At 34.4% G+C, this 13,404-nt stretch overlaps 2 protein-coding genes across 2 annotated transcripts; one reads left to right on the top strand and one right to left on the bottom strand.

Moving 5' to 3' along the window:
- Positions 1 to 68: 68 nt before the first annotated feature.
- LOC122596482 lies at positions 69 to 971 on the top strand. The gene has a single exon (XM_043769063.1). The coding sequence runs from the start codon at positions 202 to 204 to the stop codon at positions 784 to 786; it is 585 nt and encodes a 194-aa protein (XP_043624998.1). The 5' UTR covers positions 69 to 201; the 3' UTR covers positions 787 to 971.
- Positions 972 to 9,155: 8,184 nt separating this feature from the next.
- Positions 9,156 to 12,414, bottom strand: LOC122596351 (protein ALP1-like). The gene is given in 3 exon segments (XM_043768916.1): positions 9,156 to 9,406; positions 10,950 to 11,968; positions 11,971 to 12,414. Coding segments are annotated over 3 exon segments (1,395 nt in total). The 5' UTR covers positions 12,332 to 12,414; the 3' UTR covers positions 9,156 to 9,391.
- Between the last annotated feature and the right edge of the window lie 990 nt (positions 12,415 to 13,404).

Here is a 13,404-nt window from a genome sequence, read left to right as displayed (position 1 = left end):
TACTGTAATAAGAAATTAAAAAGCAAATTCTCCGTTCCTATAAATACGTTCCTTGAGTAAAGCAATGTTTGCCAATTTACACACCCAAACCCCCTCCTAAAAAAAAAGAAAAAAAAAACTTCCTCTCCCTCTTTCTTCCATCATACATACAAGTTTGTTTGTATATCGATATACTATACATACAGCTTTCTGTATCTAAACATGCCGATATCTACTTCAACAAGAAGAGCAAGCGGACCGGTTCTCCGATCACAATCACCTTCTGGAAGGTTCGCAACCACTAGTTCAGCCTTTTCGACCGGAACGACGTCGTTTTTCCAAAACAAATCGCCGTCGCCGGTGTACGGATCGTCATCATCATCGCCAGCGTCATCGGTACGTTTCTCGTTCGATAACAACCGTCCGATCTCTCCAAGCAGATCTATATCATCTCTTCCAAGGAATCACAGTCATCAAGCTGTTAATAAACAGTTAGATAAACCCAAACGAACCTGTATGTGCTCACCTACTTCACATCCAGGTTCCTTCCGATGCAGTTTACATAAATCCTCAAACAATCACAATCACGACACCAATACGGCGTCGTATCCTTCAAATCGGCTCAACGCGCGGCGGTCGGCGATGACTAATTCGTTAGTGAGGATCGGAACGGTTGAAGGAGGTGATTTGGTGAAGAGAGCTTTAGCGGCGTTGATCCGGCCGTCGTCGCATCAACAAAGGCGGAGAACGTCGTTTCAGGCTAGGCCGAGCCGGTTATCTGTTATGTCTAAAGCAGAGGATTGTTAGATTTGGAAACAGTAGTTGATTTGTTTTTTGAATTCGATCGGGACGTACGGAAACAACAAGCCTGATGAGACCTCTTTATTATATTTGATTTTGATGTGTCTGTATATAGATATATAGCTGATGATGATATATATATATAAATATATCAACCAGTTTTAATCCGAGCCAGAGTATACTCTTATTCATTTTTTTTTTCTAATGAATTACTGGACAGTAAAACTCAAACTAAAATCTGGAATCAACCACCAGCCACTTGATGTGTATAATTCCGTTATGTTCCGTCAAATTTAGGATCTGTTCGTTCTGTCAGTTCCGTTACGTCAGATATTTTTTCTAAGTTCAACTCCGTTAAGTGTGACGTTTTCCGTTAGGTCCGTCGTATTCCGTGTTGCCGTTCCGTCTTGTGGTAAGAATCTTATATTTATTGTGTTTATTATTATTTTTGTATAAATATGTATATTTTATTATTAATTAATAATGGTTACAACTTACAATTATTGTGATGCAGGTACGTTACGTTATTATGGAAAGACAGCCTGGAATATGGAATGGTACTATGAATTGGTGTGCTGTTGATGACTTTGTATTGAAATAATTGAAGTTGGGGGAGGAATAACTGGACCACTCTTGACTGTGCCTATGCATTGGGAGGATTCAACGACTTTGGAACCTAAATAAATATAAATATATTTACTTAATGATCACCAAATAAAAACTAAATTTGATGGAATAAAAAAACAAAACATACTTATGTGGAGATAGAACGCGGTGAACTACTTGTATATGTATGTGGTATACATATTTGGGCAAGTATTGGTGCAACTAAAAAGAATGGAATTTGGTGAGTGGTAGCTATATAGCTGAATTATCAAATATTACCGACGAAGATGGATGACAAAATATATCTACCAAAAGTACCAAGATGGAATCCGATTTAGGCCTGCTTGTAAAACTACTGGTGGTGGAAACTACGGATCATAAAAAAGATGAAACTAAATCCCTTGAAATTATCTTTATAGAGGACGAATTACATTGCAAATACAACATATATACTTCATCAGAGCGCGCACAAGTTCTTAACTACTTATCTCTAAACCAACTGCGCCTCATAATGTTTTACTAGTGTGAATCAAACGACATGCAAACATACCAAAAGCGCGCTGTTGCATAAAAAACTAATAAGAACTACATCACACATTTACATTCGTAACAAATTACACCAAGAACTAGATTCTACGCCTTTAACACCGTGTACATACCGACTGCGAGCCAAACCACAAGCCGCCAAGCTAGACATGTATAGTAGACTGCGCCAGAGTTCGTCATGGTAGACGAAACGTGGTTCCCCCATTATGTTCTTTGTTATTTGAGATATAAACTATTAAGGTCGCGTTTAGTTTACAGATTTTGATATAATCTGATGGAATCGTGCGTTTAGTTGTTGTTGGTGCAGATATCATTTTATTGAAATGTACAATATTCCCTCAAATCATTTTCTTTGACACATTGCGTTTTATTTAAAATTCCGTAAGCCAAACGCACTTATTGTATTGCCCTCTATCTCAAATAAAAAAATGCACCCGTTCTGCTACCCATGTTTTAATATCTTAAGTGTATTCTAACTCTCTAAAGCGTTTTTTCAATTGTTTAATCTTACCATCGAAACCACTTTTTGGTTTAAATCTTTTTACGAAATACTGAAATCTAACCTTAAATCACACTCGCGCTCTAGGTCTGCATAGAAAGTCTTTTTCTTGTGTGGCTAAAGACGAATTTGTGGGCTTGTAGTTCTTATGGTTTATGTCACGCTTTTTGGTTTGTGTGGTTCTTTGTTTATCTAGTTTGTGCTTCTAGTGGTTCTTTGTTGGTCAGTTCGTAGTTCATGTGGTTCTTTGTTCATCTAGTTTGGTGTTTCGCGGGTTGTGCTCTGTAGTTTTTGATTCATGTTAGTCAGGGATTCTGATTCAATAAGTTTGTGGTTCTTACATTCATGGTTTGTGATTTAGGTGGTTCGTGTTTGTTGATTAGAGATTAGTTCGTGGCTCCTTTGGTTTAATTTCAGTTATTTCAGTAACTATTTGTTAAGAATTAAGATATTAAAGAGAATTTTGATCATGAAGATTAATTTAATAGTTAATGAAAAGAATCATGTCTAAGATCTCGTAGACAGCCTTAAAAAAATCTAGTGACCGCCTTGTGGACGCGAGAATATCTGTATTTTCATGTAAAGGGGAATCGATCGCATCTATATATGTATACTGACAGGCACTATTTTTTATATTTGAGAATTGAGTATGCTGCTAATTTGCACAGTCGAATCTCAAGTATAACGACAACCAGATACAAATCGTTAGTTAATTACATGATGACCCGCACTACGTGCCGATGTATTAAAATGAGTGAAGAACAAGCTTTGTTTATAAAGTGTTATGAGTGGGTAAGCAATGATGTTTATTTGTTGGTTATTTAATACGTAATAAAAACTTCGAAGAGAAATTAAGAGAGGTTTGGTTAGAGATAGATCGGAAATATGTTGATCATGTATAATGGTATGTCAAAAATTTAAGATTGAACCTATTACAAATACTCTTGATCCTTCGCTTCAAATTGGAATGACATCTTTTATGTGGATTAAATTATCGAAAACTAAAAAAAGCTAGCTTCAAGAGTTCTTTTTTTCCCCCCCTTTTCTTCTTCAAGAGTGATTTCAATTTTCAAGAGTCAAATAAATCAACTCTACGATAATGGATGACGATATAAGCGATACGGTCACTTTACATAAATTAATCCAATGTGAGGATTTCAAGGATTTGTGCGTCACGTATCGATGCCTCATGACAAGGGGTAATGAATTTACATGATGATATGCGCTAGCTAAATTGCAACTGAATTTAAGGAATGGTTATGGTATGGTTGGTTAACGTGGTTATACATTATCCGCAAGCCAAATTTGATAACCATTCGTAAAAAGATGGAAAATGTATGATTGGAAAGCCAACATCAACACTATTATCACTCAACCTTGTTAAAAATGAAGCCCGTTAACACGTGGATTCAAGAGGACTCACACGTGTCCCTTGGGCCTCTTAAAATCGATATTAGGGGTTTGAGGAAGAAGCAAACATTCCATAAGAGAACTAAAACAAGGTATTAAAATCGATATTAGGGGTTTGAGGAAGAAGCAAACATTCCATAAGAGAACTAAAACAAGGTAATCGAAAACATTATACTAAAAACATCTCAGAGATATTTTAACTTAATACTTCATCCGTTCTATTTTAGTTGTCCACTATTGACTTTTAAAGTTTTTTTACTTTAATTTTGACCATAAATATTTTTGTTTGTAATATATAATATTTGATGGGAGTTATATCATTGAAAAGTTCGTTTAAAATCAGATTTATTTATATATTTTATATTAAGTGTTATAAAATATAAACAAAAATATTTGTGGTCAAAATTGAGACAAAAAGACTTTGAAAGTAAACAGTAAACAACTAAAATGAGACGGAGGAGTAGTAAACTAGTAACAATCTGTTCGAGTTTATTAATTAGTCATATTGTTTAAAATAGGGAAAATCCAAGAATTCCTTTCGTTCATCACGTGAAGATTCCTCCACGTTTATGGTTGTGGTTGGGTTGATGAACGTCTTCGAGTTTAAATACTACTTTATCTTTTGCTTACCACGTACTTTTAACTCTTTCTCATCTATCTTGAGATATTTTAAGACAAAAACACTAGCAAATTAAGGTTGTTTGTTTGTGTTTCCTCTATCTATTAACTACATTCTCTACATTTTTTCCTATGATAATTTATTATTTAATCATGTCAACATTTACCTTTTTTCCAAATATTTAGTCGGAATACGATATTTGAGAGTTTCACCATACAATGACGAAGTCTTGCATGTATCATTACCATAGACAAAAAATTTTTGACGATGAGTCATTACAAGTATTTTGATGAAAAAACCTTGGGTTTGTCATCCCTGAAAATCGAAGTCATAACCTTAGATTAACCGGAAATAAGTAAGTAACTAAGTAACACCCAATGCCATATTTCACGGGTTTTGGGTCCCAATACCTCGACGGTGTATGGGGGAGGTTAAGATGTAGACAGTCTTACCCCTACCACGACGGTGTAGAGAGACTGCTTCCAAGTTCTATCTAAAGATAGAAAAGGACCTCCGGCTTTGCAAGGGATGAGGATAAAACCCATGACCTTTGTCTCCAGAGGCAAAGGTGTTAACCACTTGATCCCACCTTACTGCTTAGATTAACCGGAAATAGCTCTGACTAATTAGGTTTACGGCTAACATTATCCTTTTTATCAAAACCTTTCCTTACGTTTTTAAAACTCTATATCCAAGCAAGTGGTATATGTGATAATGAATAATCGATTACATACAAATCAAAACAAACCAACATATCAACTTACCATATGTTTTTTTCACTTCTCTACCCTTTCTTAATTTTAAGTCATTTTGTTGGTTAATATTGGTGGCATGTTAAAGTGGACTAAGCTGAGTGCAAATCAATAGACATTTGAGTAGTAACTTCTACTTATTAAAATTATTATTATATGTACTACAAAACCCTTAGGTCGCGTTTGGTTCGTAGATTTTGATGGAATTTGATAGAATTGGAATTGAATTTCATTCCTTAGTGTATTTGGTTGCTCAATGATGAAGGAATATCATTCCGTTGGAATGTCAACATTCTCTTATTTGATGGAATCTCCATTCCATAGGGATGGGGGAAGGGATCTCATTCTGTCTCTCCCTTAAATTTTCAAAAAATGAAAAACATTCCGTCAAATTTAATTCCATCAGATTCCAATTCTTTCAATAGATTCCATTCCATCCAAAAATATTCCGTGAAACAAACGCGCCATTAAAACTTGATACATTAATTAATGCAACATGTACACAAATAACAAAATGAGGTTGTAACATGGGAGATGAGCAAGTTTGTAAATATTTGTATGTTAAGAAAGAACTCATATACGAGTGGTCTCCATCACTATCTTATTGTAACCCAACAAGCAACAATGGCATGGAGCCATGGAGGCGCTTCAAGTTTGAGATAAGATTGAGAAACAGTGAAAGTTATTGTGGGTACCCTTTTTAACAATTCTCTTTCCCTTTTTTCTCCCATCATTTACATGAATATTGTCAAAAGATTAATTATCAAAAGTATGTTGATTCCTATTCTAATTTAAAATTCCTTTCTAAAGAAATATCTATAAGGAGATAAACATTTAAATTTATCAATGTAATGACAACTTACAAACACTTTTTAAGGGCTCAATATCAAAAACTTAAAAAATAAAAAGTTCTTAACATTGCAATTTTCTTTACAAATATTAGATTGGGATCTATATTAGCACTCGAACACCCTGTAATAGTCAACATAAAAATATGTTTCCAATTTAGTTAATATTATATAGTCAAAAGAACTTTTCTTTTAAACATAATAAATAGAAAAGGACAAAATAAATTCTAGCATGGAACTATGGAAGTAGGCATAGTAAGAAAAGGGGTGCTTTCAAAGTTTTAAGTGGTCACATAAATTTATTATAAAAAAAAAATAATAATAAAATAAAAAAAAAAACTTTTTTTAAACTTTACTAGAAAATTTACTATATCTTTTGAACGAAAAAAATTTATTTGTTTTTAATTAGTAGCAATGCTTAAACAACTAGATTTATATTAGAGAAAAATTAGTGAGGGTTTTTTTTTTATGGGTCGTAAAAAAGTCAATAGTCATAACCTTATAAAGAGGGTGGCAGATGGGCTTGGATGACCTAAGTGGGTCCAGTAAGGACAGCCCACAGGATGTTGGCTATTTGATTTGATGTGCTTACGACCAAGAAATGTATTTGTGGGTCCCTGGCAAATTCAATGGGCATGTATGTGCTGTACCTCAACCAGACCTTTGTGACCATGGTTTTACAATGAACCCTTTTTTTTATATCATTTGGAAATTTCTTGTTTAAATCACAATGTGGTCGACATATTTAATATTAGTTTGTATACTTACAGATTTCATGCTAGACAAAGTAATTACCACTTAATTAAATATATTAATCTAGATATTTATCACTAGTTTCTATATGGTATTTACATCACGTCTTAAAGATAAATTCGAATACGATTTTACATTTAGAGTGAATCGTGTTGGTTTATATGATCACATACTACCACCATATCAAAGAGATTGTCATATCAAACAATATGTAACACCAACTATTGAAAATGACATTAAACAATCCCAACATAAATTACTAGATTATCTTAATTTACGATGTTGATTCTGGTGAAGGATTAGACAAAAGTATAGCTTAACAAGGTTATTAATTAATAGTAATAGTTATCTATCAATATATAAAAGATTATCCTATGCATTGTTTTTACCTTGCCAGGTGATAACATAATTTAATGTCTCTTGGTCGATCATCCCAATCTTGTGCATGCATGGATATTCATTTCTATTTAAGCAAATTTATGGTTATACTAAGAAACTCGGTTTTATATAGATGTATATGTATAAATTATTTTATTAATAATGAAGGTGTTTATTAAATGTCCCGTCCCATGAACCAGAAGCTAACTTATCAACAATGGTTAAGACCAACTCTCTAAAACGTCTTCTCTGTTGTTATATTATATTTTCTTAGGGCAAATAACAAAAAAATAATCTAATTATCCTGAATAAATAACCGAAGAATTAGACTTTACGATATTAATTAATAATTAATGATAATGAAGTAGAAGATAAAATACAAGAAACATAACATAGACGATCCCATATTAACTAACTTATTTTCAAGCAAAAATATTGTGAAAGATGTTCTAATAGCATCCCATATTGATAAAAGAAAAACTGCGATTAGTTATGTACACCAAAGCCTTATATCTAGATACTAAAATCGCTGTCATGTTCTTGAGCAACTTTGTCCTAATCAAGAGATACATATAACTACCATAGTTACAACGCATGTGATATCGTATGTCCAAATTCAATTGTTCCTAGTCCCTTTGACATGGATTGATACTATGATATCCAACTATCTTATTGTGCTTCATTTTGGTTGGCCAAATACACTTTATAGATTACGAGTATGACAGCTGAACTTGTGTTAATGTTCTTTATTTAATTGGCCAAACACATATCACATGGATCACCATACAACTAAACTTATTGATCATAATACCTAAACACTGATTAGAAATGTGATAAACCAACTGATGAGCTTCATTTGAATTGATTGGCCAGATAAAGTTCACATGGATCACAATACAACTAGAATTCAATCAGGCAGTAACCAAAAATAGGAACTTTATACACCATGTAGAAAACCTTACAACTTTTCGATTGTAACTTGCAACTTTTCAATTGTTTGTTCACGTAAATACCATCAAGTAGAAAACCTTTTGGATATATGACAGCTTTATTTTCCATATAATACATGACACTTAAACGAGGAATTTATTATTTAAATTCAACAAAGTTTCAAATTAGCATCATTAATGTAGCGGATCATGTTTACTAGTTTTTTCTTGAAAAGGACAGAGACTGCCTGAAGCAGTCCACAGTATGAGTGTAGGACTGACCCGCAAAGAGTGAAAGCCCAAAGCCCTGTAGCAGGACACCAACTAATTGACCCCGGTTCCTAGCCATTTAAAGAAGGCAGACTGAACCTAAACATGGTGACCAGCTAACCATCAAGTGACCATATTTGATCGGTGGAGCACCAGGCACTGCAATTGTGCCAAAACACGGATCCAAGTCCCTTACAAAAAGGACAAGGATGGGAGATAGATGGAGCATAATCTCTCAGCAGGCGGAGAGTACGTGAGAGATGATGGTCCTATGCTCGTGAATGGCCAATCTTCCAAATACTACTGTTCTTGCTAGGGTGTTGATTTGTCAGGTTAAATGGGTTTCTGGATGTATGGTCGCTTTGTTCAGGTTTCACCATTCAAAATATCACCCACAAACCGAACCAAATTAGTATTTCGGTTTCAGGCTAAATGGTTCGGGTTGGGTTTTGGGCTATTTCGGTCAAAGCTGTACTGGGTCAACTTCTTGCTAGGGGTGTAACATAAATGGAAGTGTTGGTGTGTGTCAAAACATGGAGCCTAAAACAAATACATAAAGTGGATCGACAAACTTCCTGAACCAAAATCAAGTATATATAAGACGGTTACCTTTTTTTCAGTTAAGATCGGCCAAATGTGTTAGAACCCATGATTTTTTGAGGTAATTCAGGCTTAATTAAAGGAGCTACCTTATCAAAATGGCATTTGTTTCAAAAACAAGCTCTAGAAGCCATGAATAGAAACTAACAGTTAATCTTTAGAGGATTAAAAAAAGGCGCTATTTTCAACTTCGATTCAAGATTTCATATCTAAGCATATCCATTCCTGAACTACATACTTGACAAGCATTTTCTTACCAAATTTGAAAACCCTTTTAGGGTATCTACAAAATTTGGGGCCTTCCACTAAGATTCAACGATCAAATTTCATTTCATATCCGTCCAAGTTGCAGCAATACAGTTTCTGGGACAAAAGACTTGACCTCCTTGCTCTGATACGACTCAACAATCTTCCCACTGAAATAGTCAAACACAGAAAATTTCTTAAGCACGCCTCATCAAACATTTGATTTATGATTTATGCAAGGTATCCAGATACTCAAAATTTAAACAATACATGTTAAACATTTGATTTATGATTCATACAAGGTATCCAGATACTCTGTTTCCTTTGCAATTTCATTCATGTAAAAACGAAAAACAATGGTGAATTCAAGGATCTTATAGGGGTGAATTCAAGGATCCTCTAGGTTTCACGGGCTTTGAGTCTCTAATAATAGTATATCAATTTCGAATTCTACGAGCAGATACCCTACGTATCAAAGAAGCGTGAGAATCATTTTATTTAGGTTCACCTCTCAGTCTCTTACCATGTTCCAATAAAATTGGTGCTAAAGCCTCAAGGAACAAATACTCTGTAAACGGAACACCATTTTAATCTAAAAAGGATGCACCAAATGTTTGTTTAAATACCTGGATACCCTGATTTAAAACAAAAATCCAAGGAACTGGAATATAAGTAAATTGGTCTGCTCTGGCAATAATTAATGTCGTTAAAACCTCTAAAAAGTTAAGCTGAATACAAGGAATTGCAAACAGTCCAATATGTATGTGTAGTCTTCATCGCCATACTAATATTTTAATTTCTAACAGAAATCACAGTCATGTCAACTTAGAAAATGACGGCGACCAGATTAACCTTGCTACTCCCTACATATCCAATGAAAATTACAATATTAACTTTATGTTTAAGAGAACTGTTCAACTATTCGTCTAATCTATTTAGATAACTGTTTTCCAAATCTTTTAGATCTAAACATATAAGCGTCAGTTTATTTGTAACAACAATAATAGACAGAAAGGCAACTTTAATTTAAAGTCTTGTCAAAGAATAAAAATGTGTTGTCCATGGTGACTGAGAGAGCACTAGAATTACTAGATCGACTCACCTTTCCTTTAAAAAAGTCTTTGATATTTACATGTTCATATACATCAAGAAATCTTTAACTCCATAAAAGCATGTGGCTTTAATATTCTTTGGCCACTCAACTTCGTTCCAACATGTAACTTTTACAGATTAACCTTTAGAGATATACTAATAAAGTAATAGACATTAAGTCATGACTCCTATCTAAACAAAGATAGTCCTATACATAGAAAGGTCTAGTTCTTTAAATAATTTCAACACAAGATACGAAGTAAACAAATGGAATCATATATAAATATCAAATGGTGCTATATAGAGTTATCTTTTGTCCTTTTAAGATCGGGAAATCTCACATCTACGATGCTGAATGTACAGCCTAACAGTTAGCATCGTAGCACGTGAATATGAGACACAGTAATGCAAAAACTAGTTATTGATGATAACTCCTAGCATTTCTAGTTTCCAAGTTTGACGTGTAACTTCTTTACTGAAACAGTTAGTTCTTAAATAACAATATACACTTCTAACACAAAAAACAGAAGAAATACCACGTAACACATAGACATATAAATATTAGAGGGAGAAACACACATGGAACTTAGCTTACACAATTACTTTAGTTTGACAACTTACTCGACTTAAGTCTGCAGCAATGGCACTTCTAATCCTCTCACCCATCTCATCCCCTTCACCTTCAAAATCCGGAAGATCATGTTTCCTCGTATAATCTGAATATTCATCAGGGAACTCCTCATTCGACTTGATAAGAAAATTATGAAGCAAACAGCATGTAACCACAACATAAGGAAATGACTCAATTGATTCCTCATTCCATTCTTTAGACAAAATCCTCCACCTCCCACGTAACCTCCCAAACGCAGTATCCAACAACTCCATCCCTCGATTATGCACAGAATTAAACGCTTGTTTCGAGTTACTAAGATTCAAACATCCATCGTTATCGTGTTCATCCTCAGAACCATCATTACCCAATTTCCTATAAGGCGTAACCAACCAAGACAAAAGCGGAAAACAAGCTTCGCCCAAAATGTATTGTGAAATACTACTCCCATCATTAAATTCATAGCTTTGACCATTCAAAATCTCCCTAGATTCCTCAACACACGAAAACAATTCCGATTGTCTTAAAACTAACTCGGGCTTCATCGTACTAGGCCAACCAGCTGAAACATCTAAAAATCTACCTTCACTATCAACTAAAGCTTGAACCAAAACAGACCCATTTTCACCAAACAAATTCCCTTTAACCCGAAAACTATCAATCCCCAAAACCCCACAACAATTCGGTAACGAAATCCAACCAAAACCAAGAACAATTCTATTCAAATCACTTCTTAACTCAAACAAATGACCCAAATTATCAATAACAGCTTTACAAACAACATAAAATACCTTACAAGCAGTACTGGAATCGAAATCAAACCGTCTCCCAACCGCGTTAAAAGGCGCCCCATGAGCAAGGCGATACAATGCCGCTGCAACCGCTTTATCAGGCTGCATTGAAAGGGTTTCAAGACTAGGGGTTAGTAAAGACACCAAGTAAGAAAAAGATTGTTTAGACATGTTGAAAGATTCAATAAAGAAATGATCTTTGTTTTCGGATAAAGATTTCGAGAATCTTGAGAACCAGGAGGGGGTGGGGGTGGGGGTTTAGGGATGGCAAAGGCAATGGGGTGATGAATAAGTGATAAAAGATTTGAAATTGATAGAGATACAGCAGAAATATTGGATTCTAGCAAAAGGGTTTGTGAAGGATGAAGAATAAGGTCATGGGTTGTTAAGAAAGTGTGGGCGGCGGCGGTGGATGCGGCGGCGGTGGAGATTAATTGGAGGATGGTTTGACGTCGAGTTGAGGGTGTTTGGGGTTGTGATTGTGATGGTTGTGGGTGGTGCCGGGATTTTGGGTTGTGGGGTTTTGGGCGTTTGGTGGCGGAGGAAGATGATGGTTTTTTGGTGGTGGTTGGTGGATTCTTGGAACCGCCGGCGCCGGCCATGAGTGAGTGTTGGGTGTCACTGTGGAGCTTTCAAGGAAATGAAATGAGGAATTATTTGTTTAGTTCATGAATATGAAAAAGTACTACTCCGTATTTTAATTTTTCTTAATCTACTAGAAAATAGGATGTGAATATGTGATAAACACAAGATACATTTATGTATTGAAAAACCAAACTAAATAGGCTAAAGATCCTTTTAATAACGAGATGATGACATGTGCAAAAATTAAGGGCAATATCCTCCAGCTTCAGGTTGTTTCATGAGTGCGAAGAAAGCGGACTCCTTTTCAATAGAAAGGAAGAAAAAGAAAAGAAATAAAAAATATAACAGAAGCTAGAAATCACACTGCATAGATGAAATGGAAAGATAATTAATAGATAACACATGTCACATTTTCATAGTTTTAGAAAGATTTTTAAGCTATTTTTTAAGAGTATTTGAGATTGAGATCCAATCTGAGTTTGGTTTCTGGAGACTGAGATCGAGATTATTCCTAGTTAAGTCTTCTACTCCGGTGGATCTAACCCTATTTTTTTCACCCCGGGCCGGAGGTCCCTTCCACCTCGGTGGATCTGAAAACAGTCTCTCTACCTTTTAGTAGGGGTAAGGACTGTCCACATCATACCTCCCTCATACCCCGACATATGCTTAGGCTGGGATTGGATTGGATACCGTTGTTATTGTTTAAAAAAATTTATCATTTTCCATCGAATAATAAAACATCTCAATTTTTTGTCATTCAACTCCATTAACTCCATTAAAAATCTCAATATAACTATAAAATTTCCAATTTTAAATCTCAAACATTCATTAAAAAGAAAATATAAATCATCTTAAATCAAGTTATAAATTAGACTAAAAATCATCTTAATACTATAATGTGGTGATATGCGAATCTCACTACTTTTCTATACTAATTTTATCATTTGATTTTTTCACATTTCTTTAACTAATAGCTAGAAGAATTTTTAGGCAATTATTTTAAAAGGATTCATCATCTTACGTTTTAGGTGTAATTTAAGTGTTATAAAATATCTTTACAAATATTTAAAATCATTCAATTTTTACCTCC

This window comes from Erigeron canadensis, chromosome 4 (assembly GCF_010389155.1).
Source record: "Erigeron canadensis isolate Cc75 chromosome 4, C_canadensis_v1, whole genome shotgun sequence".
NCBI lineage: Eukaryota > Viridiplantae > Streptophyta > Magnoliopsida > Asterales > Asteraceae > Erigeron > Erigeron canadensis.
Note: the sequence above shows the minus strand (reverse complement) of the source record. Positions and strands in the feature narration are given on the sequence as shown.